The sequence below is a fragment of the Lagenorhynchus albirostris genome, chromosome X (assembly GCF_949774975.1).
Source record: "Lagenorhynchus albirostris chromosome X, mLagAlb1.1, whole genome shotgun sequence".
In the NCBI taxonomy this organism is placed as follows: Eukaryota; Metazoa; Chordata; class Mammalia; order Artiodactyla; family Delphinidae; genus Lagenorhynchus; species Lagenorhynchus albirostris.
In genome coordinates this window covers 85,026,852-85,048,800 of record NC_083116.1, presented here as the reverse complement: position 1 = coordinate 85,048,800, position 21,949 = coordinate 85,026,852, and the positions used below count along the sequence as shown (strand labels likewise).

The 21,949-nt window shown below is 46.1% G+C and overlaps 2 protein-coding genes across 4 annotated transcripts in view; one reads left to right on the top strand and one right to left on the bottom strand.

Annotated features, from left to right (window-relative positions):
* Nucleotides 1-11,624: 11,624 nt before the first annotated feature.
* TSR2 (TSR2 ribosome maturation factor) lies at nucleotides 11,625-16,397 on the top strand. 3 transcript variants are annotated; one of them, XM_060138239.1, is made up of 5 exons: nucleotides 11,625-11,722; nucleotides 11,886-11,976; nucleotides 14,532-14,623; nucleotides 15,180-15,353; nucleotides 15,596-16,397. In XM_060138239.1, the coding sequence occupies exons 1-5, from the start codon at nucleotides 11,639-11,641 to the stop codon at nucleotides 15,719-15,721; spliced, it is 567 nt and encodes a 188-aa protein (XP_059994222.1). In that variant the 5' UTR covers nucleotides 11,625-11,638; the 3' UTR covers nucleotides 15,722-16,397. The 3 variants fall into 3 exon arrangements, with proteins under 3 accessions (XP_059994222.1, XP_059994223.1, XP_059994221.1); XM_060138240.1 differs by lacking the exon at nucleotides 15,180-15,353; XM_060138238.1 differs by having other exon boundaries at nucleotides 15,180-16,397.
* A 235-nt stretch (nucleotides 16,398-16,632) lies between these two features.
* FGD1 (FYVE, RhoGEF and PH domain containing 1) overlaps nucleotides 16,633-21,949 on the bottom strand; it is a 35,638-nt gene continuing 30,321 nt past the window's right edge. The window contains exons 13-18 of the mRNA XM_060138031.1: nucleotides 20,656-20,686; nucleotides 20,042-20,143; nucleotides 19,530-19,655; nucleotides 19,192-19,353; nucleotides 18,023-18,166; nucleotides 16,633-17,486 (exon numbers count right to left, since the gene is read on the bottom strand). Of these exons, the coding sequence (XP_059994014.1) occupies nucleotides 17,181-17,486; nucleotides 18,023-18,166; nucleotides 19,192-19,353; nucleotides 19,530-19,655; nucleotides 20,042-20,143; nucleotides 20,656-20,686 (871 nt within the window). The 3' untranslated portion in view covers nucleotides 16,633-17,180. The remainder of the gene's footprint in view (nucleotides 17,487-18,022; nucleotides 18,167-19,191; nucleotides 19,354-19,529; nucleotides 19,656-20,041; nucleotides 20,144-20,655; nucleotides 20,687-21,949) is intronic.

Genomic DNA, 21,949 nt, shown 5'->3' with positions numbered 1-21,949 from the left:
ACGGGCTCTAGAGTGCAGGCTAAGTAGTTGTGGTGCACGGGCTTAGTTGCTCCGCAGCCATGTGGGATCTTCTGCGGCATGTGGGATCTTCCCAGACCAGGGTTCGAACCTGTGTTCCCTGCATTGGCAGGCGGATTCTTAACAACTGTGCCACCAGGGAAGTCCTAAATTATTGGTTGTGGACCTCAAATGGGCATTAATAGCATAGCAATCCTGCTCTGCTCACTTCCCCACTCTCAGAACTATTTCATACTTTATCTTCTCCTCCCAAACCTCCCACATCCCAGCCTCTGTCCTCACCTTTAGCTGATGGCCTCACATCACCCTTCATTAAGAAGATAGATATATTCAAATGGGAATTTCCTTATCTCACCACCAGATCTACAATCCTCTGGATACACAACTTCCTCTTCTGTCTTGTCACATGGAGAAACTGTCCCTCCTCAAGTCAAAGACCAGTCCCTCTACCTCTGCTTTAGACTCCTCCCACCCACTCAAGGACTTCACTCTTTCAGTCACTCCCATCTCTCTTGCATCACCAGTTTCTCCTCTTTTCGGCTATTCCCATCAGTGCATGCATGTGCTCTATCATCTACCATTTTAAGAGTCCCCCTTGAATTCCACAAGCTCTTCCTGCTATGCATAGTTCTCTGTTTCTTTCACAGCAAAACTTCCCAAGACATGCATTACACACTGATTTCTCCACTTCACCTCCCTTTCACTCTTCAACTAACTGCAGTCTAGTTTTGTACCGCTCCGTGAAAGCTGCTCTTGTCAAAGTCATGAAAGACTTTGTGTTGTCAAATCTGACAGATACTTTCCTCTCATACTACTTGTCCTCCAGTGGCATCTGACGCTGTCAACCAATTCCCCCTTCTTGAAACATGTCTATTTCTTCTCATTCTCCTTTGCTGACTTCTAAATGTTGACATTCTCTAAGCTTGTAGACCCAATTGCCCCCTTATCATCTGCACTTGAATATCTCACAGGCTCCTCAAATTGACCGTGTCTAAAACAGAAATCTTGATGTTTCCCCCAAGTCTGTTCTTCCTGCTTCCTTTCCCTATCTCAGTATAACTGAGACAGGAGAGAAGGGGTGCAGAACACAACTTTTAAAGGAATGACATAGCCGTTGAGGATATGATATAAACTGGTTAGAACTAGGCTCAAGATGGTGGAAGATTTGACTTCCAGTGGACCTTGAGCCTCACTGTATTCTCATTGTAATACATCAGCATATGTTAAATGACACACCCACTGGTGCCACGACAGTTATGAGGCCAACCATTAAAGGCTAAAAAGTGGGTGGCACCCTAACTCCTGGGAATCCCCACCCCTTCTCCAAGATAGTTAGAATATTCCTCCCACTTGTTAGCCTATGAAATTACCCAGCCCATAAAAACTAACCCCCCCCCCACTTCAGGTTGCTCTTGCCTTCTGAGATGGCCCACACTCTGTCTGTGGAGTGTGCATCTCTCTAAATAAACCCGCTTTCACTTTGCTATGGCTTGCTCTTGTATTCTTTCCTACATGAAGCCAAGGACCCTCACTTGGCAGCCTGTCCCAGGGACTCACCAGAGACCTGGGACATGACCGTCCTCTTGTGCCCCATTTTCCCTACAACACAATTACCAGCTACTCAGAAAGCCAAGAATCAGGAATTCCCTGGTAGTCCAGTGGTTAGGACTCCGTGCTTTCACTGCTGAGTGCGAGGGTTCAAAATCCTGCAAGCTGCAGGGCGCGGCCAAAAAATAAAGCTGAGAATCATCCCTTTCCCTCACCTCCTCCACACTCAATAGTACTTATTATGGAGTACTATTGGTTTTATCTCTAAAATTTAACTTGAATTTGTCCGCATCTCTCTGTCTCCACTATCACTAACCTATGCCAAACCACCGTTGTGTCTTGTCTGAATTATTATAATAGTTTCCCAATCGTCTCTCTGCTTCCACTTTTGCCCCTTTATAATTCCTTCTCCACACAAGTAAGTAGGGTCGTCTTTCAAAAAAAGTAAATCACATCATTTTATCACCCTGCATAGAACATTTTCCACTGCATTTCAAATAAAATTCAAACTTCTTGCCATGACTAACAAGGCCCTTGCTGGTGTCACCCACCTCATCTCCTGTAGCTCTTTCCATCCCATACTAAGTTCTGTTTCCCTGGCCTTTGTGCCTGTTGTTCCTTTTCTTGGAACCGTTTTCCTTGTCCTCCATCTCCTCCTTAAGAGCACAGCTTAAATGTTATATCCACAGAGGCTCTTTCCATGACCATCCTACTAAAAACTCTTCCTCCCCCCTCTGTTATCTTCATTCACATTGTAAGCCCTGTGAAAGCAGAACCTTTGTCTGTCATGTTAGCTCCCCAGTGCTTAGTGCAGTGCCTGGCACACATTCAGCACTCAATCAATATTTGGTTAATGAATGAATGAATGAGTGAGGCAGTTTCTCTGAGGATCTGAGTACTTCAGTGTGGGGACTGAGATTGGTGTGAAGGACAAAATGCACTGGACAATTAAGGAGATGATTTTATTCAGGATAGTACAGTAGAGAAACTGTACACTATGGAGAAATGTCTCAAAGAATATGAAGGGAGACTGGGATTCTATGGAGGCAAGTAGACAAGGGTAGATGGTCTGGGAGCTTTATGGAGTGATGAGGAATGAGAGAGACAGGTCTTATCTGAGTCACTGAAGAAAGGTGGAGCTGAGCCTTATCTTGGACTACACGGGAGCAGGGAAGTCCTTTGCCCTTTCTCAGAGCACAAAAGAGAGGGAGAATTTTTGGACCAAGCTGCTTTCCAGGAACATCAGGCTCAGATAAGTTTCAATATTGTCACTGGTTATCTCAGTTTCAGTATAGGGGTTTAGTCTGAAGATTTCAATCTGAAAGAATCAGTTCAGGGGTCTAGTCCAGGCAGTCACTATGCACACCTATATTTGGGTTCAATCTGAACAACCCAAGTGGACCACCTAGGGCTATCATTGCATATAAGTCAATCTGGAGTCTTAGCCCGAGGGACTCCAAGTTGGGACCTTAGTTTGACAGATCAGTTTCAGGGAGCTCTATCTGGGAATTATACTCTGGAGAACTCAATTTGGACTCATCAACTGGGGTACTCAGGCTACCAGGCACAGTCAAGGGGCTCACTCTGGATGTGAGAGACTGGTGCTCCATCTAACAGTTTATTCTGATGTTACTCTGATGTACTCTGAGATTCATTTTGGTGGGGGGCTCAGTGTGGCCTCAGTATGGGGATCTGAAACTTCATTCTGCAAACTAAATCTCTTGTACACAACCTGGGGAACTTCTTCAGGGAGCTCAGGCAGGGTATTTGTTCTGGGGATATCATTTTGGGGGTTTGACCTGGAAACTGTTTGGTCACCTACCTTATTGTTGCCTGTCTAGGGGCTCAGGCACTGCTAACTTAGTATCAGGGATCAGTCTCATGGTACTGGTCACTCAGGAGCTCTATCTGGATCATTCACTGTTGGGTGCTCAGCATGAGGATTTGGGTTTAGAGTGCTGACTCACTGTGACTCAGACATCACCCTCCCACCCCCGCCCGGGAGGGCTCAGCATCTCATCAAAGATGTGATTGCAAGCAACAGAAAACCACCTTATAAGGATGGCTTGAACAAGGCAAAAGCTTTTATTTCTCTCAGGTAAAAACAGTCCCAAGGAACTGCCCCTCTATTCCATTTAAATCTCCTTGGCCAAAGCGTGTATCACATGGCTGTACCCAGTTGCAAGAAAGACTAGGAAATGTAGTCTTTTAGCTGGACTCTTGCCCACTCAGCTAAAAACATGGATTCTGTTCTAAAGGAGGAAAGGGAGAATGTAAATTGGAGTGTTAAGCTAGCAGTCTTGCTACACAGGTGTCTCATCCTGGGTTTCTCAGTCTGAGCCCCTGGTTCTGTGGATACAGTTTTGGGTACTAATTCTGGGGGTATGAATTTAGAGTCTAAGAGATTGGAAGTTCATTCTGGGGAATCAGTTTCATGATCACAGTTAGGGGACCTTGGTCTAGAAACTTACTCTAAAGGCTTCAGTTCAACTTCTGAATCTGTAGACAATATGGTAGATTCAGTCTATAGAATCCCATTCTTGGTTTTCATTTTATAAGGGGCTTAGTCTGGGGGTGCTCAGACTGGGGGTCATTCTAGTACTTCAGTATGAGAGTTCAGGGTCTTCCCTGGTGGTCCAGTGGTTAAGATTCCATACTTCCACTGCAGTGGGCGCGGGTTTGATCCCTGGTTGGGGAACTAAGATCTCGCATGCCACGCTGTGCAGCCAAAAAAAAAAAAAGAAAAAAGAAAAAATAGAGTTCAGTCTAGGAGTCTGATTCTTGGGGTTCTATCTGGGGACTCAGTCCAGGGTCTGTCTGAGCTTCTGTATCACCAGTCTGGTGCTTCATTCTGGGCTTTGGGTTTGTTTTGTGGGCCCAGAGGTTAGAGGTTCAATCTAAGGAAACCAGCTAAGTTTTGGGGATTAGCCTTCAGTCATCACTTTTCAGATTCAGGGTAGGGTCCTCAGTCTGGATTGTTAGGACCCCCCTCTCTGGATACTTGTCTGAGGATTCATTTTTTGGCATGTGTCTTGAAAGCTCAGACATTGGTAGCTCAGTCTGGGGGCTGTGTGGGAGCTTTCTCGGGGGGTCAGTTAAGAGGAGCTCATTCTGGGGCACTTAGACTGGGCGCTCAGTCTTGGCAGCTAATTCTGTGAACATAAGCCTAAAGTTTTCAGAGTGGGAGTTCCATCTGGCAGCCTTTGGGGTCCACCTGGGTTGCTCCCTCTTCCATACAAACCTGAGGACTCAGACTGGGTTATCAGTTTGAGGCTGAGACCTTGGAAGCTCATCTGGGAGCATGCTGGCTTCTGATCTCAATCTGTAGACTTATTCTGAAAATGGGAGTTGTGGGTCTCAGACAGTGGCAGCTCAGTCTGGAGCAATTAACCTCACAGTCTCATGCCTGGGAGCTTGTGTTAGTTCTGAGAAGCAGACACTAAGATGGGATTAGTGTCACAAAAGTGAGCAACAATTTTATCAGGGGAAATGCCAATGAGAGAAAATGGGGTGGGTGCCATGGAAGGCTGGGAGAGCCATTGGAACATAATGCAGTCTGACCCAGACTAAGGAGAGAAAGAGGGAAGGTTGAGTGAAAGTGTCCTAGACTGCTGTGCAGTGCAAGGGAGTTTTGGCAAGGCTGTGTGGGATTCCTCGAACCAAAGTCACCCAAGTATCCATACCACACTCAGTCATTGGCTGGGAGTAGCTCGTGGGAAGTATGGTCTCTGCACAAATGAGGGGAATTCAGAACACAGAAGCTGGGGCTCTTGATCAATTATGCATCCTGAAATTTAAAGTCTATGAGATGCATTCTCATGGTTACCATGGGATGCATACTTGTTCTCTCTGGGGATTCCCTCTAGGGCTCATTCTGGGTGTGTTATTTGGGACCTCAGACATTAGGTTTTCAGTCTGAGGGAATCTGTTTCAGAATGTGGACTCAGTCTGTATTTTCAGTGGGGGCATATTTGTGGCCTCAGTGTGTGAGGGGTCCTTCTGGGAACTCAGTTTGGGCTCACTTCCAAGATACCACCCCCATTCTCCTTCAAGGAGTTAAGCTTGAGGTCTTAGTCCTATGGCTCTGCCTAGAGGTTCATTATGGGGAACCTGACTTTGAGGGTTTAAATGTTGACAGTTCACTCTTGAGACACCTGAGGATTCAATATGGGAGCCTGATTTTTGGTCTAAGATATGACTGAGTCTCTCACCAAGAGAGTGCTAGGCTCAAGGCTCTGTCTGGGTGGCGGGTCTGGCCAACTTCGGGAGGCTCAGATACTGGGGGCTCAGTCTGGGGTATTTTAGCCTGAGGAGTCATGCGTAGGGTATCTCAATGTGAAGACCTTACCTGGGGATTTCTGTCTGGTGGGCTCTGTCTTGGAATCCTAAGAGGGGTCCTAGTCTGAAAAGTTTCATCTGGAAGCACTCTCTGCATTTACACGCTAGCAGTTCAGTTTGGCAGTTCAACCCGCATTTCAATCTTGGAGCTCTGCCTGAGGTCTCATGCTGGGGATTGAATTTTGGTTTAAGTTTTGGGAGTTCAGTCTTTGATACATCAATCTGATCATCTTCATCTGAAGGTCTAAGCTAGCCTGAAATGTTCCCTCTAGAGTAGGGTCTAGGAATATTTAACCTGGGATTCATGGATTTATAAAGTTTCATGCATAGAATTTGGAGTGTCTGTGTATTTGGATGCTAGAAAAACACATCTTATTTTCACCAACCTCCACTGAAACTTGACATTTCTTTCAATAATGAAAGTAGGCAACCGACCACAGTAGTATTAGCAGTACATATGACTTTGTCACCAATACACAGATATTTCTCATAGCAGATCTCTTAAAGTATTGTTTACATTCATCATTAATTTGAAATCACAGTAGTCATTTAACCTGTTAGTGAAACTGTGCGCCTGATGTTGGGACTTGAACCCTCGTGCCAGGACTTGAACCCAGACAAAACCTACAGTCTTTTAATTGAGATCACACACCTGGTCTCAGGACTTATTGAAGCTCAGGTTCTTTATGTCTCATCGCAGAAAGAATTCAGTAAGAGACAAAGTGATAGGTAAGAAGCAGATTTATTTAGAGAGGTACACATTCCATAGACAGAATGCAGTCTGTCTCAAAAAGGGGAATGGCCTTGGGAGAAACACTCCACAGACGGACTGTAGGCCATCTCAGAAGGCGAGAGGCCCTGAAATATGGGGTGGTTAGTTTTTTTTTTATATATTTATCTATTTATTTATTTTATTTTGGCTGCCCGGGGTCTTAGTTGCAGCACGTGGGATCTTCACTGCGGCATGCGGGCTCTTAGTTGCAGCATGCGTGCGGGATCTAGTTCCCTGACCAGGGATCAGACCCAGGCCCCCTGCACTGGGAGCATGGAATCTTACCCACTGGACCACCGGGGAAGTCCCCCGCATGGTTAGTTCTTATGGGCTGGGTAATTTCATAGGCTAATGAACAGGAGGATTATTCTAACTATTTTGGGGGGAAGGGGGCGGAGATTTCCAGGAATTGGGCCACCGCCCACTTTTTGGCCTTTTAGGGTTGGCCTCAGAACTATCATGGCACTGTATTACAATGAGTGTATAATGAGGCTCAAGATCTACTGGAAGTCGAATATTCTGCCATCTTGGACCTAATTGGTTCTAACCAGTTTATGTTATGTCATCAACTGCTGTCATTCTTTTAAAGGTTGTGCCCTTCCCTCTTCCCTCCTGTTTCATTAGTAGATCATGGTATTTAATGCATTAATAAAGAAATATGTATACTGGGAATTCCCTGGCAGTCCAGTGGTTAGGACTCAGTGCTTTCAATGCCAGGTCCTGGGTTCGATCCCTGGTTGGGGAACTAGGATTCCACAAGATGCATGGCATGGCCCCCCAAAAATGTATATTACAATTAATTTTTATATTATTTTGCTATTTTAATATAATTGGTTTCCTTTGTAATTCTATATTTTAGTTTATGCACTTAAAAACATTTTTCTGGCAAGAGGTATATTGGCTTCACCAGATTGCTAGATGGGTTCAAGTCACAGAAAAGGTGAAATCTTAGTACACTCAGCTTTGCACTTCAGTCTCAAGACGAAATCTCAGGATTCATTCAGTGGCCTTGGTTTGTTGGAGCCCAGAATTGGGTTCCCTGTGTGGGAATTTCCAGCAGGCCTACTGTGATATTGTGATTTATAATAAGAAATACAAATTGGGTCTTCAACCCATTCCTGACACAGAGCTCCTACAACCTTTGAAATTTCCTCTGAGATGAGAGTGATAAAAAGTGTCTTTTGTTACGTTAATGAAGAGATGTTTGGAAAGCCCCTAGGTAACTAAGTATGGGGGCTGGTTGTCTGTGGCGCCAACCACGGGGATTAGAGGTTTGGCACTTTCAGTCCCTCCCCTCCACCTCTAGGAGGGGAGAGGTGCTGGAGTTTGAGTTCAATCACTAATGACCAATAATCTAATCAATCGTGCCTCTGTACTGAAGCCTCCATAAAACCCCAAAAGAACAGATTCTGAGAGCTTCAGAGTTGATGAACACGCAGAGATGCCAGGAGAGTGGCATGCTCAGAGAGCTTGGAAGCCCCTTGACCCTTCCCACATGGCTTGTCCTATGAATCTCTTCCATCTGGCTGTTCCTGAGTTATATCCTTTTATAATAAACTGATAATCTAGTAAGTAAAATGTTTCTTTGAGCTCTGTGAGCCGCTGTAGTGGGGGGGGCGTTGGAACTCTGACCTGTGGGCCTGTGGGTCAGAAGCACAGGTGACAACCTGGACTTGGTGATTGGCGTCTGTGGTGGGGGCAGTCTTGTGTGACTGAGCCCTTAACCTGTGGAATCTGACACTATCTCCAGGTAGATAGTATCAGAACTGAGTTGAATTGTAGGACACCCAGCTGATATTGAAGAATTGCTTGGTGGTGTGGGAAAACTCAAGACACACACACTGCAACTGGTAACCGAAATCTTACCTACTCTCTCCACGTACGTAACTTTGAGGCCCTGGGAACTCACACGCAAGTGCTTAATCTCAGTTTCTTCGTCTGGGCTTCTTTGAACTCAATTTAAATTGCTGAGTCTGCAGGAATGAGTCTCTAGAGCCCCGTAGGAGTTTATTCCTCCTGAGATTATCAGTCTGGGAATGCTCATGATTATCATCACACACCATGTTGTTCCCTGCTTCTGTTTCTTTGTATAGATTGTTTCCTCAGCATGAAAGGCTCTTTCTTTCTTTAGAAACACACCCTCACCCTCATCTACACAAACTCCCCATCACCTGGCAAAATTCCTCTCAAACTTTAAGTCTGAGGCATTATCTCTCAGAGGCTTGCCATAATCCCCAAGGCTGTATCAGGAACACACTCTGCTGGACTCCCATGGGCTCCTGTGATCCTTTCTCCTCTAGCATTGCACAGAGATGGATTTATCATAGAACTAATAAAGTTTAAGCCTCCGCACTTCACACTTACACAGACCACTTCCAAGTCCCTGGGTGTTGAGCATTGTCAATTTGAGAAGTACTTAAGATTTGTCACTGCACAAGAACAGTCAAAATACCATGAAATTTTACAGCTTACATGTAAACGAAACTAAATAGAAGTTTTCCCAAATTTAACAACAATCTTAAATTTTGTGTTACTAATAACAAGCTGTGAATTTGAAATTTTTCTAAACTACCAATAACAAAATATTTTGATCAACCGAATGGAATTGAATTCAATCGAATTCTTTTTATTCTCTCTTGAAAATGTTATTATAAAATAATTGTCATTTACTTACAGGAGGATATCAAAGTGTTTGCAACCAAAAAAAAAAGGAAAAATTAGTAGAGAGATTAGTCAGGCAATTAATAAAAATATTTTATTTCTCTAGTTTTGAGGATGTTTGTGGCATTTGTCAGTTTTTTTTAAAATTGGAATTTGTAAATTTTAAAATTTCTTTTATAAATCTAAAGCAATACTCACTTTCATCCCTAAATTTGTACTGTTTTTCTTAAAAACAGCTTGCAAAATTCTATCTGCCTCAGGCCTTTCAAAAATCTGCATTCACCCTGAGCACTGATCATACTCTATGGTCCTTGGAAAATCTTGCATGCCAGACTGTAAGCTCCTTGAGCATCTGACCAAACCCCATGACCCAGCAGCACTAAGCACAGGGCCAGACACAGAAGTATCAGTACTGTTTGTTAACATGGACTTGTCCGAAGTTTGCAACCTTTGCTGTGAGAGGGAATCACCTATAATACTTTTCTAAAAACAGCTTTATTGAGATATTATTTATATACCATAAGCTTCACCCATTTAAAATGTACAATTAAATGGTTTTTAGTATATTTTCAGAGTTGTGAAACTATATTAGTTTGCTAGGGCTGCCATAACAAAATACTACAGACTGGTGGCTTTAACAACAAAACTTTATTTTCTCAAAGCTCTAGAAGCTAGAAGTTTGAGATCAAGGTGTTGGCAGGTTTGGTTTCTTCTGAGGCCTTTTTCCTCATCTTGCAGATGTGTGTTCACATGGTCATCTCTCTGTGCATGCGTCTGGTTTCTCTGTCCTAATCTCTTTTTTTTTTGGCCACACCATGCGTCTTGTGGCATCTTAGTTCCCTGACCAGGGATTGAACCCCCTGTGTCCCCTGCAGTGGAAGCACTGAGTCCTAACCGCTGGGCCATAATCTCCTCTTCTTATAAGGACACCAATCATATTGGACTAGGGTGCACCCACATGGCCTCATTTTACCTTAATTAACTCTTTAAAGGCTCTGCCTCCAAATACAACCACATTCTGGGGCTTAGGGCTTCAACGTATGAATGGGGTTGGGGGCGGGACACAACTCAGGCCCTAACAGCAGATATCACCACATCTAATTTTAGAACATTTTCATTGCCCCTAAAAGAAACCCTATACTCATTAGGAGTCAGGCCACATTTTCCCCCTTCCTTTATCCTTAGGCAACCATTAATCTATTTTCTGTCTCCATAGATTTGCTTGTTATGTACATTTCATATAAACGATACCATGCAATATATGGGCTTTTTTGACTAGTTGGTAGTGATGTCACCTCTTTCATTCCTCATTTCAGTAATTTGAATCTTCTCTATATTTTACTTAGTTAATGTAGCAAAAAGTTTGTCAATTTTGTTGATCTTTCTTAAAAAGACTGAGTTTTGGTTTTACTGATTTTCTCTGTTGTTTTTCTATTTTCTGTTACATTTATTTCCTCTCCAATTTTTATTATTTCCTTCCTTCTGCTTGCTTTGGGATTACTCTGTTCTTCTTTTTCTAGTTTCCTAAGGGGGAAGTTCAGGTTATTCATTTAAGATCTTTCTTCTTTTTTAATAGGGACGTTTACAGCTATAAAATTCCATTTAAGCATTGCTTTGGCTGCACCTCATAAAGTTTGGTGTGCTGTGCTTTAGCTTTCAAGTCATTTCAAGATGTCTTATTTCTCTTGTGATTTTTTTCTTTGATCCATTTGTTATTTAGAAGTGTGTTAATATCCACATATTTGTGAATTTCACAAATGTCTTTCCGTTATTGACTTCTAATTTCACTCCATTGTGGTCAGAGAATGTACTTTGTATGATTTCAATCCTTTTAAATCTATTGAGGCCTGCTTTAGACTTAACATATAGTCTGTCCTGGAAAATGCTCCACGTGCACTTCAGAAAAATGTGTATTCTGCTGTTATTGGGTGGAGTGTTCTATAAGATGTTAGGATGCATTATTAAATGCAGATTTTTAGGCAATGCTACGTGAGGTTGCTTCTGTCCTAGGGCCTGAAACGTGCATCTTTAATAAGTTCCCCACATCTTTTCTGCGTAGTACCCATGGGTCCGGAACTCATGGCCTCAGCCGCCCTCCCCTCCTGGCTTCCTTAGATTTATTACATGTGAGTGACGCGGTGGTGTCATCGATTGCTCGACAGACTTTTCTATTGCTCTAGTCTTGCTGCCAGGTCTGCGGAAAGGCGAATCTGCGTTCTCAGGCTCGGCTTCCGACTCCTTCTGCCTGGGCGGTGCTGCGCTGGTATTGGCCCGCCTGGACGTCACATGCTCCGCGGCCGGATGATGGCGGGCGCTGCTGAAGATTTGCGAGCGCTCTTCGGGGTTGCTGTCCGCGCGGTGCTGGAGGCCTGGCCCGCCTTGCAGGTGAGCGGGGCCAAGGCTGGGACAAAGGTTAAAGACCGGGGCACAACAGGAGTTGGTCCGGCGAGCCGCCGGAGGCTTGGTTGGGCGGTGTAAGCAGCGGCCTCCTGCGCCCCCGTAGTCCGGCTCCCGGGCTGACGTGGTGGGCTTGGGCCTGTGTTCGCAGATCGCTGTGGAGAACGGCTTCGGGGGTGTGCACAGCCAGGAGAAGGCTGAGTGGCTGGGGGGTGCAGTGGAGGAGTACTTCTTCCGCAATGGTGAGTGAATGTGAGGCGCTAGGACGTGTCTCTGTGGGGCGTGGGAAGGAGGAGGCCGATCCTAGTGAGTCGGCACTTCCTCTTGAGCAATTGTCGGTTGGTACCTGAGGGCGAGGTGGAATGAATGCAGGCTTTGGAGTCAGAATCCTGAGTTCGAATGCCTTACGGGCCGTGCCATTGACTCAGGGTATCAGGCTGGACAAGTCGGTTTACTCCCCTGAGACTCAGTTTCATAATTTGTAAAATGGATATAAAAGTATCCACCAGCGCAGTCCAATAGAAATACAATGCTAGTCGCATCACGTAATTTAAAATTTTTCAGCAGCCACTTGAATAAAGTAAAAAGAAGCAGATGAAATTAATATTATTTAACTCAACATATCCAAAATACTTCGACATGTAGTCAGTATAAAACATTATTAATGAGATGTTTTACATTTTTTTTTAGCATTACGTTTTCAAAATCTGGTGGGTATTTTTCAGTTTTAGCACATCTCATGTTTTTGGTCTAGCCACACTTTTAAGTGCTCAGTAACCACATTTGACTTTTGTGGACAGCAGAGATCTACATCTTTGGTGTGTCTTGAGGGTCGTTAAGAATAAGGGGCCCTGCAGGGAGTCTTTTGCAAAGTATGATTTTTACAGAATTTTTCATATAGTTTTTTAGTCTTGAAGATGACATTAGGCAGTGTCCTTTCTCTCAAGTTCACCATCTAGTGAGGGATCCAGATAAGTAAATAGGCGTTTACACATAGGGTGATAGGTGTTCTAGTAAAGAGGAGCTCGGTGCTTGGGTAATGTGAGACTGGGAAGGAGGCGTCTTTTGGAGATCGTTAGGGGGTGGTGGTGATTGGGCTGAATCTTAAGGGATGAGAAGGAGTTAACTAGGTGGGGGAGGCAGAGAGAGTAGCACTCAAAAATAAGTCCTGTGGTATGAGGAGATTATGTGTTATATTTGGAAAGTGGCGGGGAGCTCAGTGTTAGAGTAACGGTGTGTGTGTGCTTGTGGGTGTGTGGAAGGGAGGAGTGGTGGAGAATGGGGGTTGGAGAGGACCCTGGAAAGGGGTGAGACACGGAAGGTCTTATGGGCCTTTGATTTTTGTCCTTTAAGCTAGTGTTTGCCAAAATGCATGCGTTGGAAGACTAGTTCTGTTAGATGTTCAGCAAAGAAAAACCTTCTCCAGTCAAATTATATAAGAAAAGCTCTTTTCTTCAGTTTCTTACTTAAGAGTCACAGTAATCATTAACATATTAAAGGCTTGGATAAGGTTAAGAATCACCAAAAAGAAAGCTGTTTACCTTTGGTTCCCATTAGTTTTCTGTGAATAGCTTCCCTTAAAACCCAGCAGGACAGTTATTTCTCAGAAGCAGAACATGAAACACTGCAGTAGGTGATTAAAAATTCATGAGCGGGATCTAAAACGATGGGGTTTTCTGGCTAGAAAGTAGTCAGTGTGGAGCATGGACTGGAGAGGGAAAGACTGATGAGGAAGCTGTTTCTGTCTAGAAAATGATGAGGCCTGAACTAGGGCACTGGCAATAGTCATGGACAAGAAGGCGTGGCCCTAAGGAAATTGTTTGGCTGTAGAGGGGGAGGGGAAGGGGGGCAGGTTTCAGGTTTGAGTCGCTGGGTGGCTTAGGTGCCTTTCATGGTATAGAAGAACGCTGGGGAATGAGAAGTAGGTTTACAGGGTAAGATGATGAATCTGGCTTTGGATATGGAGGGTCTGAGGCACCTGTGAAACAGGTGGAGAGTAGTCTGGGTTGGAGACAGATTTGGGGGATATTAGAGTGTTAGGGAAAGCCAAGGGGGTGAATGAGCTCTCCCAGAGGGAAGAGAGAGCAAGGAGCTTTGTGGAAGACTTTCTTGAGTTATTCTCTAATTCAGAAAAAGTAGAGCATGGGCCTATAAGGTAACTGAAGCCAAGAGTCTTAGCCAAAGTAACACAATAGGATGTTAGGTCAAGGCTGTGATGATTTCATTGTGGCAAGTACTTACATCCATTTCTTCTTACCTATGCCATTGGTCTATGGCCTCCTGTGTCGGTGGAACAACAGCTGGGAAGAGTCTCTACATTTCAAAAACTTCAGCCCTTGAGTGATGGAAGTGAACATGGATTATGGGTCTCCCCTGTGCTAGGCATTGTTTGGGTGACTTCTCATAACAGACCTTCAAGGAGGTTACTATTAACATCACTTTGCAGATGAGAAAACTGAGGCTTGGAGATGAGTCACATGCTCAAGGTCACATAGAGAGGAGGCCGGTTAAAATAGGCCAGATGAAAGATGGCGAGTGTGGATGGAATGCTGCAGGAATAGAGGGCTTAGTAGAATGCAGGAGATTCGAAATTAGGTATTTTATTTAGTGTTTGGTTTTTTCTTTTTAAAAATCATGTTAAAACCTGGAAAGTAGAGCACTTTAGCAAATAAAAGGCTCACTGAACCTTTACCCACCAACCAGATGTGGATCCACTAAGTAGGTATTGAAGGGTAGTGGGCAGGGGTGATGAAGTTGGCTGGTCTTTGATCAGAGGACCCTATCCTTTCCTACTCAGCTGACTTGGAGCTAGATGAGGTGGAGGACTTCCTCGGGGAGCTAATGACAAACGAGTTTGATACGGTTGTGGAGGATGGGAGTCTGCCCCAGGTGAGCATATCGTGGATACAACTGCTGTCTCCCTGCCTGCAGCCTTTCTTCTCCCTAGCTGTCTGTTTTAGACCAATGCTCTTGGCTGTAACCATTCTTTTCTTGAGTCCTGTGCAAGAACGTTCTATGACTCCCTATTGCCTGAGTCTAGTCTTCCCAGGCTTTTCAAATCTTGCCTCTTCTATTTCTCTCTATACATCATTCTTAGCTAGGTCTGTTCGTCACCCCCATCTCAAGGACACATCAGGCCAGGTACATTTCCACCCCTGCTCTGGTTAACATAACTGCCCCCGCTGGGATTGCCTTCCCTTTTTACATCTTCCACCTTTCAAACCCAGTTCTAGTGCCTTCCCTGCTAGGAGGCCCTCCTTCAATGCTTCAGACCCTTACTGAGCCCTTCATATGTGGTTGCTTCATTAGTGAACTCCTTGGAGAGGAAAGAGACCCATTCTCTTCTGGAAAGTTCCAGACCCCTCCCCACTCTTGCTGCAAACACGGGCTGGTTATATTGTAGGTTCTCTAGAAAATCCAAGCTGGTTGAATGTTTTCTTGGTAGGTGAGCCAGCAGCTACAGACCATGTTCCACCACTTCCAGAGGGGTGATAGGGCTGCTCTGAAGGAGATGGCCTCTCTCATCACCCAAAGAAAGTGCAAGGTCAGAGCCACCGCACTGACGACAGCCAGAGAGACTGATGAGGATGATGATGCAAACAGCGTGGAGGAGATGGAGGTGAAGGGGGTGCCTCTTGGGTGTGGAGATGCAGATATTTTCAGTCTTCTGGAAGATCAGCTAGTTTCACAGGGAAGTGATGGGGGTGGTGGTGATGGTGGTGGTGGTTGTATTATCCAGAGAGGGCAGGAAACTTTCCTAAGGTCACACAGCCAGTCCTGGCAAAGCTGGGAGAGCCTGGGTTTCCATTGGCCACAGTTGGGAGGTGTTGTATTTAGCTCTCTCTTGTATTTCTCCTCCAGGTCGCAGCTACGAATGATGGGGCAGCTACAGATGGGGTCTGCCCCCAGCCTGGTCCAGACTCCCAGACTATTAAGGAAGAGGAGATAGTGGAGGATGGCTGGACCATTGTCCGGAGAAAGAAATGAGTGGGGCTGGAAATAGTCTGGGTCCTTGTTTGCTAGTTGTTTGGGGCTTGTTTGTAGGGGTTTTTTGGAGGGTCATGGACCTCTGGACTGGTTACCCCATCTCCACCCTCTCCCATTCCCCTGTCCAGCTCCTTCCAGGGAAGAAGAGCCCAAGGGTCTTTGGTCTTGGGGTGGTCTGAGTGATGAGGCCTGGTTTCCCAGCAAAGTGCCACTTGGGTGCAGTCAGTGTGAAGAGGGAGGGATGAGTGGGTATGGGCGTGACTAGAGGAAAAGCTAACGCTGGCTGGTAGTAGACAGGTGGATGTGTGAAGGGAGAGGACCAACAGGAGAACCAGTATTCCCGCTGGGTAAGGAATGTTAAGATGAGCTTGCTCATGGTTAGTTGATGATGTGAACGGAAGTAGCTGTGGTACCTCTCCCTCGCTTCCCCCTGCCCCCACACAGAGCAGCTGTATGCCCCTGCCCAGAAATTGGAACCTCCCAGGAATGCTTCCTTCCTGCAGCCCAGTGTCCAGCCCTGGGCTCCTTCAGGATGTCTAAGACCTTGTCTAGGCAGTGAGCTCGGGGGACCTGGGGCTTTGTTTTCTGTCTCCTTCAACCTCTTTTCAAACTCCTCATCCCATTGAAGTCCAGGGATGAGGCTTAAGACCTCAATAAATAATACCTTATTGTTTAATTTGTGGCTTGACCTGTGAGTAGTCTTGGAATCAGCCTTCTGGGAGCTGAGCTTCAGAGCTCAGCAAGGGAGCAGTTTCTGGGCCCACCCCAGCAGCCTGGTACTTTGGACAAACAAACGGACGAATGGAGCACAGCAGCGCTCTGAACGTTTCCGTAAGCCTGAAATAAACTGTATTTTTCTTTAAAAAACAAAACAAAGAGTATTCATTGTCCTCCCCGCCCCCCCCCCCCCGTTCCCCTGTCCTGCCCGGTGGCCCTGCCATGGGTCTGGACGATAAAATACTGGGTAGCCTGGGGCCAGGTAGAAGCTGTAAGCCGTGGGAGAGGCAGGAGGTCACCACCCCATGTAGCATCATACATGTGAAGACACTGGTTGAGGGGGCAGGGGTGGGCCAGGACCATGGGGTCAGTGGCAGAGCTGGCACTTGAATCCAGATCTCCTGCCTCTGGTGCTTTGGGGGGAATTGGGTGGAGGCAGGATCTGTAGGGTATTGAGGGGTTAGGGGGAAATGGCCTAATTCAGGCAGGTCTAGCAACAGCTCCCACCCTCCCTGGAGGACAGGGTTTAAAAAATTTAACATCACTGTAGGAATATTTGTTTTAAAAGCCCAGGTTTTGTGAAAAGATGAATTAAAAAACCCAAGACCCAGCATTCAGGATTGAAAGTGCCCATGATGGGAGTTCAAGTATTGACTGAGCTGGGAGAGAGCGGGCTGGGGCCCTCAATTGGACATGGGCAGCTAGAGTGTGGGGCAGGGGGCCCCAGTTACCCACAAACCCTCTAGGTCTTGTCTCGGGTCTGGGGGGCTTCAGAGGGTTCTGCCGTGGCTCCTGAAGCTGCCACTGGTGCCTCCTCCATCTCTCTGTCCTCAGACAGTGTGGGCCCTGGGCAGAACGTGTCCCCACGGCCTGCCCGGCCAAGCACAGCCATCCAGCGCCGCTGCAGCTCCTCTGTCTCAGGACTGAAGTACCAGCTCAGGTGGCTCTGGGTGATCTTGAAGACATGCCGTCTGTCAGGCCGTTCCCCAGCCTCAGGAGGCCCCACCTCAAAGCCAATGAGGGGCAGGCTGCGCTGGGCTTTCACATCCTGGGGGACAGGGACAAAGCCAGGGGTCACCTAGGGGTTGGGCTTCTCACTGGTTTTGTATCTGCTAAACCCCTCTTTTTCTTCCCTTGCTCAAGAACCTTATGTGGCTTCACTGAGCAACAGGAAAATGTCTGAACTGGGGCTAGAACGCAGGCTGGTTCAAATACCTCTTTCCTTCCACACCCCAAACCAGGTGGGCTAGTCTCTTTAGCATATAATGTTTTCCATCCTTTGGGCTGTTGCCCCCCATCTGCATCTTCCCCATTCCAAATTGGATTAAGCAGTGCCTTGTCTCCACTACAGCTTCCTCCAAGAAGCTAGCCCTCCCACAAGTCACCGACTTTTCTCTACATAAGTTGACCCACAGTCACTCCTTGTCTCTAGCCAGTCTTTGTCTCACAAGGGTGGGGGCTTCTGATTTCTCCTTAGGTTCACCCTATCCTCCAAGGTCAAGGAGAGGTGAAGGACTCATGTGAAAGGAGGGCAGCCTGGTTTTGCCAGGTGGCTGAAAGGACCCAAAGGAGTAGGATGCACACCTGAGGGGCTCCGTAGATGTACAGCACCAAGGGTTCGTTCTCAGGGACCACAAACCAGGCCTTGTGCCAGCCTTTCCCGCCCTTCTCCATGTAGTGCAGGAAGCTGCAGATGACGCTGTTCTCCGCAGCCACTGAGGCCTGTTTCTGTGGCCAGAGACATGGGGGGCATCAATGTTGATAGGAGGCCTAGCCTGGCTCCTCTTGGCTTCAACACCCCCTCAGCATAGGCATTGCTATTTCCATGTCTCAGAGGAGGATGCTAAAGCTCAGGTGGCAGGAGTGATTTGCCTGTTGTCACTCAGTCAGAGTCGAGATTCAAAGCCAGGCTTGTCTGCCAGATTTGGGCCATGGCTGCTGCCTCTAAGAGTTGCTGGGAGGGGTGTGTAGCTCTCAGTGGGGGCACCTAAATGCCAGTCAGGCATTCTTCCATCAGTCCATTTATTCCTCAAGTCATTTATGCATTTACACTTCATCTTTTATCACATGCATTCCCTGCACTCAGCGAGAAGCAATCTAGCGTTGTGGTTAAGGGGTTGGGTGGGTGGGTAAGGCAGTCAGTCCCAGAATCCCAGCCCTAGATGGAAATATATTGACTTGGAAGGAGAGCATATAGGGCTGTTGTAAGGATTAGATGAATTAATACATACAAAGTGCTTAGAAGAGTGCCTGGCACAGAGTTAGCTTTCTTTAAGCGTTAAATAAAATAAATACCTCAATTTAAAAAGCAAAAGTGTGTGTATGTGCGTGCATCTAGAAAGATAGGAAGCATAAGCATTAATGGTGGTAATCTCTGGGTCAAAGGAATACGGTATTTTTGTTTATATTGTCTAACTTTCTTCAGTGCATATATCCTACTTTGTAATAAGAAAGCTGCCACTCACTGTGTAACATGGGCAAATAACCTCCCAGGGCCTCAGTTTCCTCATTTGTAAAACAGGAATAGGAATAGCATTGATAGGTAAGTTACTGTGAAGAATAAAGCACTTAAATAAAAATTACTCTTTCATTCACTCATACTCATTTTACTCACTCCAAGCCTGCGTCACTTGTTCAGTGGATACACACGGTACTACGATTTCAGAGATGCCCAGGCCTCAGCCACCACTGCGTGGGTGGCTGGGGCCCATGTGGTCAGTGTGGGTGGGTTAGTTGGGGGGCTTGGCTCTTACCTCCAGGATAGACCTCCGGCGCTGGGGTGTATGCTGGCTGCAGGCTGGGCTGCTCCCGGGCACCCCATGCAAGGCCACGTAGCAGTCAGTGCACACACGGTTGGAGCGGTTGTTGTCATAGACAAGGCGGGCCCGGAACTCAGAGCACTTCCCACAAACCACCTGGGGTGGCAAGTGGGTAAGGACAGCCTGATTCCAGCGGGCCTTCCCCTTCAGTGTACCAACTCCCACAGCAGACTCACAGCCTCCCCCCACTTAGAGAGTGCCCATTTAGAAGTGGGCCTTTGGGCTGCCAGCCTGTCCCCTCCCTAGCTCTGCCCCTGCCTCCCAGCACTCACATGCCCGCAGGCCTTGCAGTGGTGCCTGCGTTTGGTGATGGAATTGAAGGGCTCCTGGCAGCGCATGCACATGGTGACTTCCTTTTCCCGGATGGGCGTAGGTGCCCGCTTCCCAAGATCCACATTCTGGAGAGAGGGCCAGGGCTCAGGTCAGAGACAGCTACTCCCCAGTCCAGTCCATCCAGCCCTTGCCCCTGCCCCTGCCCCTGCCCCTGCCCCAAGGCTTGGATCATCACTGGGAGGCAGCAGATACATTCAGAAGACCTGCCTTTGAGTCCTGGCTCTGCTCTACCTCACTGTGCGACTGACGACCAGTCACGTCTACTTTCTGAGCATTGTTTGCCCAATGATTTCTCTGTGCCCCTACCAAAAGAAGACTGTGCTTCTGAGGTCATGTACTGCCTCTCTGGTCTTTACCCTCTGGGAAGGGGAGAGGAGCATCACAAGGTAAGGTGGGCACCTGGAGGCCCGGAGGGGATCCCGGTGCAGGAGGAGGGGGTGGGGACTCTTACCGGAGAGTTGGGGGGTGTGTCTTCATCTTCCCTGTTTGTGGAGTTCAACAGTTTGAAGGTCTCCAGCGTCTGTTCATGCTTCAGGAGGGTAGAGTTGATGGCCTGGGAGGAGGTGTAAGAAGAGGTCAGAACACCTCAAAACTCACCCATTTCCACCCTTACTTCAACCTTCCTATAACCTAGCTTGGAGTCAGAAAAGTTGGGTTCTAGGCCCAGCTCTACCCCTTGCTAGGTGTATGACCTTGGGCAAGTCCCTTCCCAAATCCAGGTCTCAGTTCTTATATTTGTGAAGTGGGGGAGGGGGATCAGGGGCTGAAAAACCACAAAAGGCCTTCCTGGCTATTACTATCTGGGATTAAGGTTTTACAGGGCTTAACTCACTGGGGTTACACCCTCAGAGGAGCCAGCTTTCTAAAGGAAGAATTGGTTAGTTTCTGCTTAACCTCTGGACCTCAGTTTGCTTATCTGTGAAAAGGGGATGGTAAAGTTTATTGGAAGGCAGGTGTCCAGGCCCATTCTGGTGAGATGTGAATTTTAGGGGAGAGCCCACCACCCCCTTGAAGACCTGTTAATACTCTTCCAGCCCCCTACCACAAAGCCTTCTTGGATGTTACCTGGACCCAGTCTTTCTTCTCCTCCTCAGTCCTTGGGTAGGGAAGGTGGTGGGGGCAGGGGGAAAGAAAGATGTTGGGTTAGGCAGGCCAACCAAAAGCAATTGTAGTGGTAAAGAGCAGGTGTTTTGGAGTTGGAAAGATGTGAGTTTGACCCTTTTCTCCTTCACTTATCACTTGTGACCTTAGGCAAGTCATATAACCTATCTGAGTTTATTTATTCAACAGTTATTAATACTCTCCAGACCCTGTGCTAGGAACTTGGGCCTCAGAGAGGACCCTACCATCAAGGAAGGAGCTCACGGTCTAGAGGGGGAGACAGGGACAATACAGGGGGATCAGTGCTGTGACAGAAGGAAAATGGGGCTGAGGTGATCTGTAAAGTTCCCAGCACAATCCTTGATACACTAGGTGCTCAATCAGTGTGAGTTGCTTTTTGTTTAAGCTTTAAATAGTATGTTATTATCCATCAAAGTTTATATGGCTGCTTCATATTGTTCCATAGAGATATCTAATTTCTCTACATAATTTCCCTCATGAACTGTATTTACTGCTTTTGTCTTTAAGTGTCCATATATGTATGCATCTATTTTTGGACTGTTCAGTCTGTCTAATTTATATCCTTCTGCCATAAAACACTTTTTAGTAGTTTTTTGCTAAGTCTTGAAATCTGGTAATGTAAATCTTCAAACTTTGTCATCAAGATTGGTCCGGCTATGCTAGGTTCATTGCATTTCCATATATATTTAGAATCAGTATGTCAACTTTTACACACAAAAAAATCTACTGAGATTTTGATTGGAACTGAAGCTGTAGATCAATTTGAGATCATCATAGTCCTAGCAATATTGAATATTTCAGTACATGAAATGATAAATCTCTCAGTTATTTAGTTCCTTTTAAATGTCTCTCAGCAAAATTTTATGGCTTTCAGGGTAGAGGTCTTGAAACTATTTCATTAAATTTGTTTCTGGGTATTTGATACTTTTGATATGATTGTAAAGAACATTATTTTTCTAATTTTATTTTCTAATTGTTGCTAGTATGTAGAAATATAATTAATTTTTATATCAACCATATATCTGGTGATCTTGATAAAGTCATTAGATATGGTACTTATTAAATTTGTTTGGATTTAAAAAAAAAAGAAGGCAGGCTCCCACATGCCACGGAGCAACTAAAAATTAGAAGAGGCCAGGCAGGAGTCAGCCATGAAGCTGGTCCTACTCCTAGTGAGCAGTTGATGGGCCTGCACCAGGGTGGAGGCCTTGGAGACTGCAGGGCAGACCAGAGAGTT

What these genes read in the sequence shown, in the direction of transcription:
- TSR2 (XM_060138238.1), top strand. Translation starts at nt 11,639, where the DNA reads ATGATGGCGGGCGCTGCTGAAGATTTGCGAGCGCTCTTCGGGGTTGCT. An exon ending in AGGCCTGGCCCGCCTTGCAG is followed by an intron (nt 11,723 to 11,885) that starts GTGAGCGGGGCC and finishes CTGTGTTCGCAG; the next exon opens with ATCGCTGTGGAGAACGGCTT. An exon ending in GGAGTACTTCTTCCGCAATG is followed by an intron (nt 11,977 to 14,531) that starts GTGAGTGAATGT and finishes TTTCCTACTCAG; the next exon opens with CTGACTTGGAGCTAGATGAG.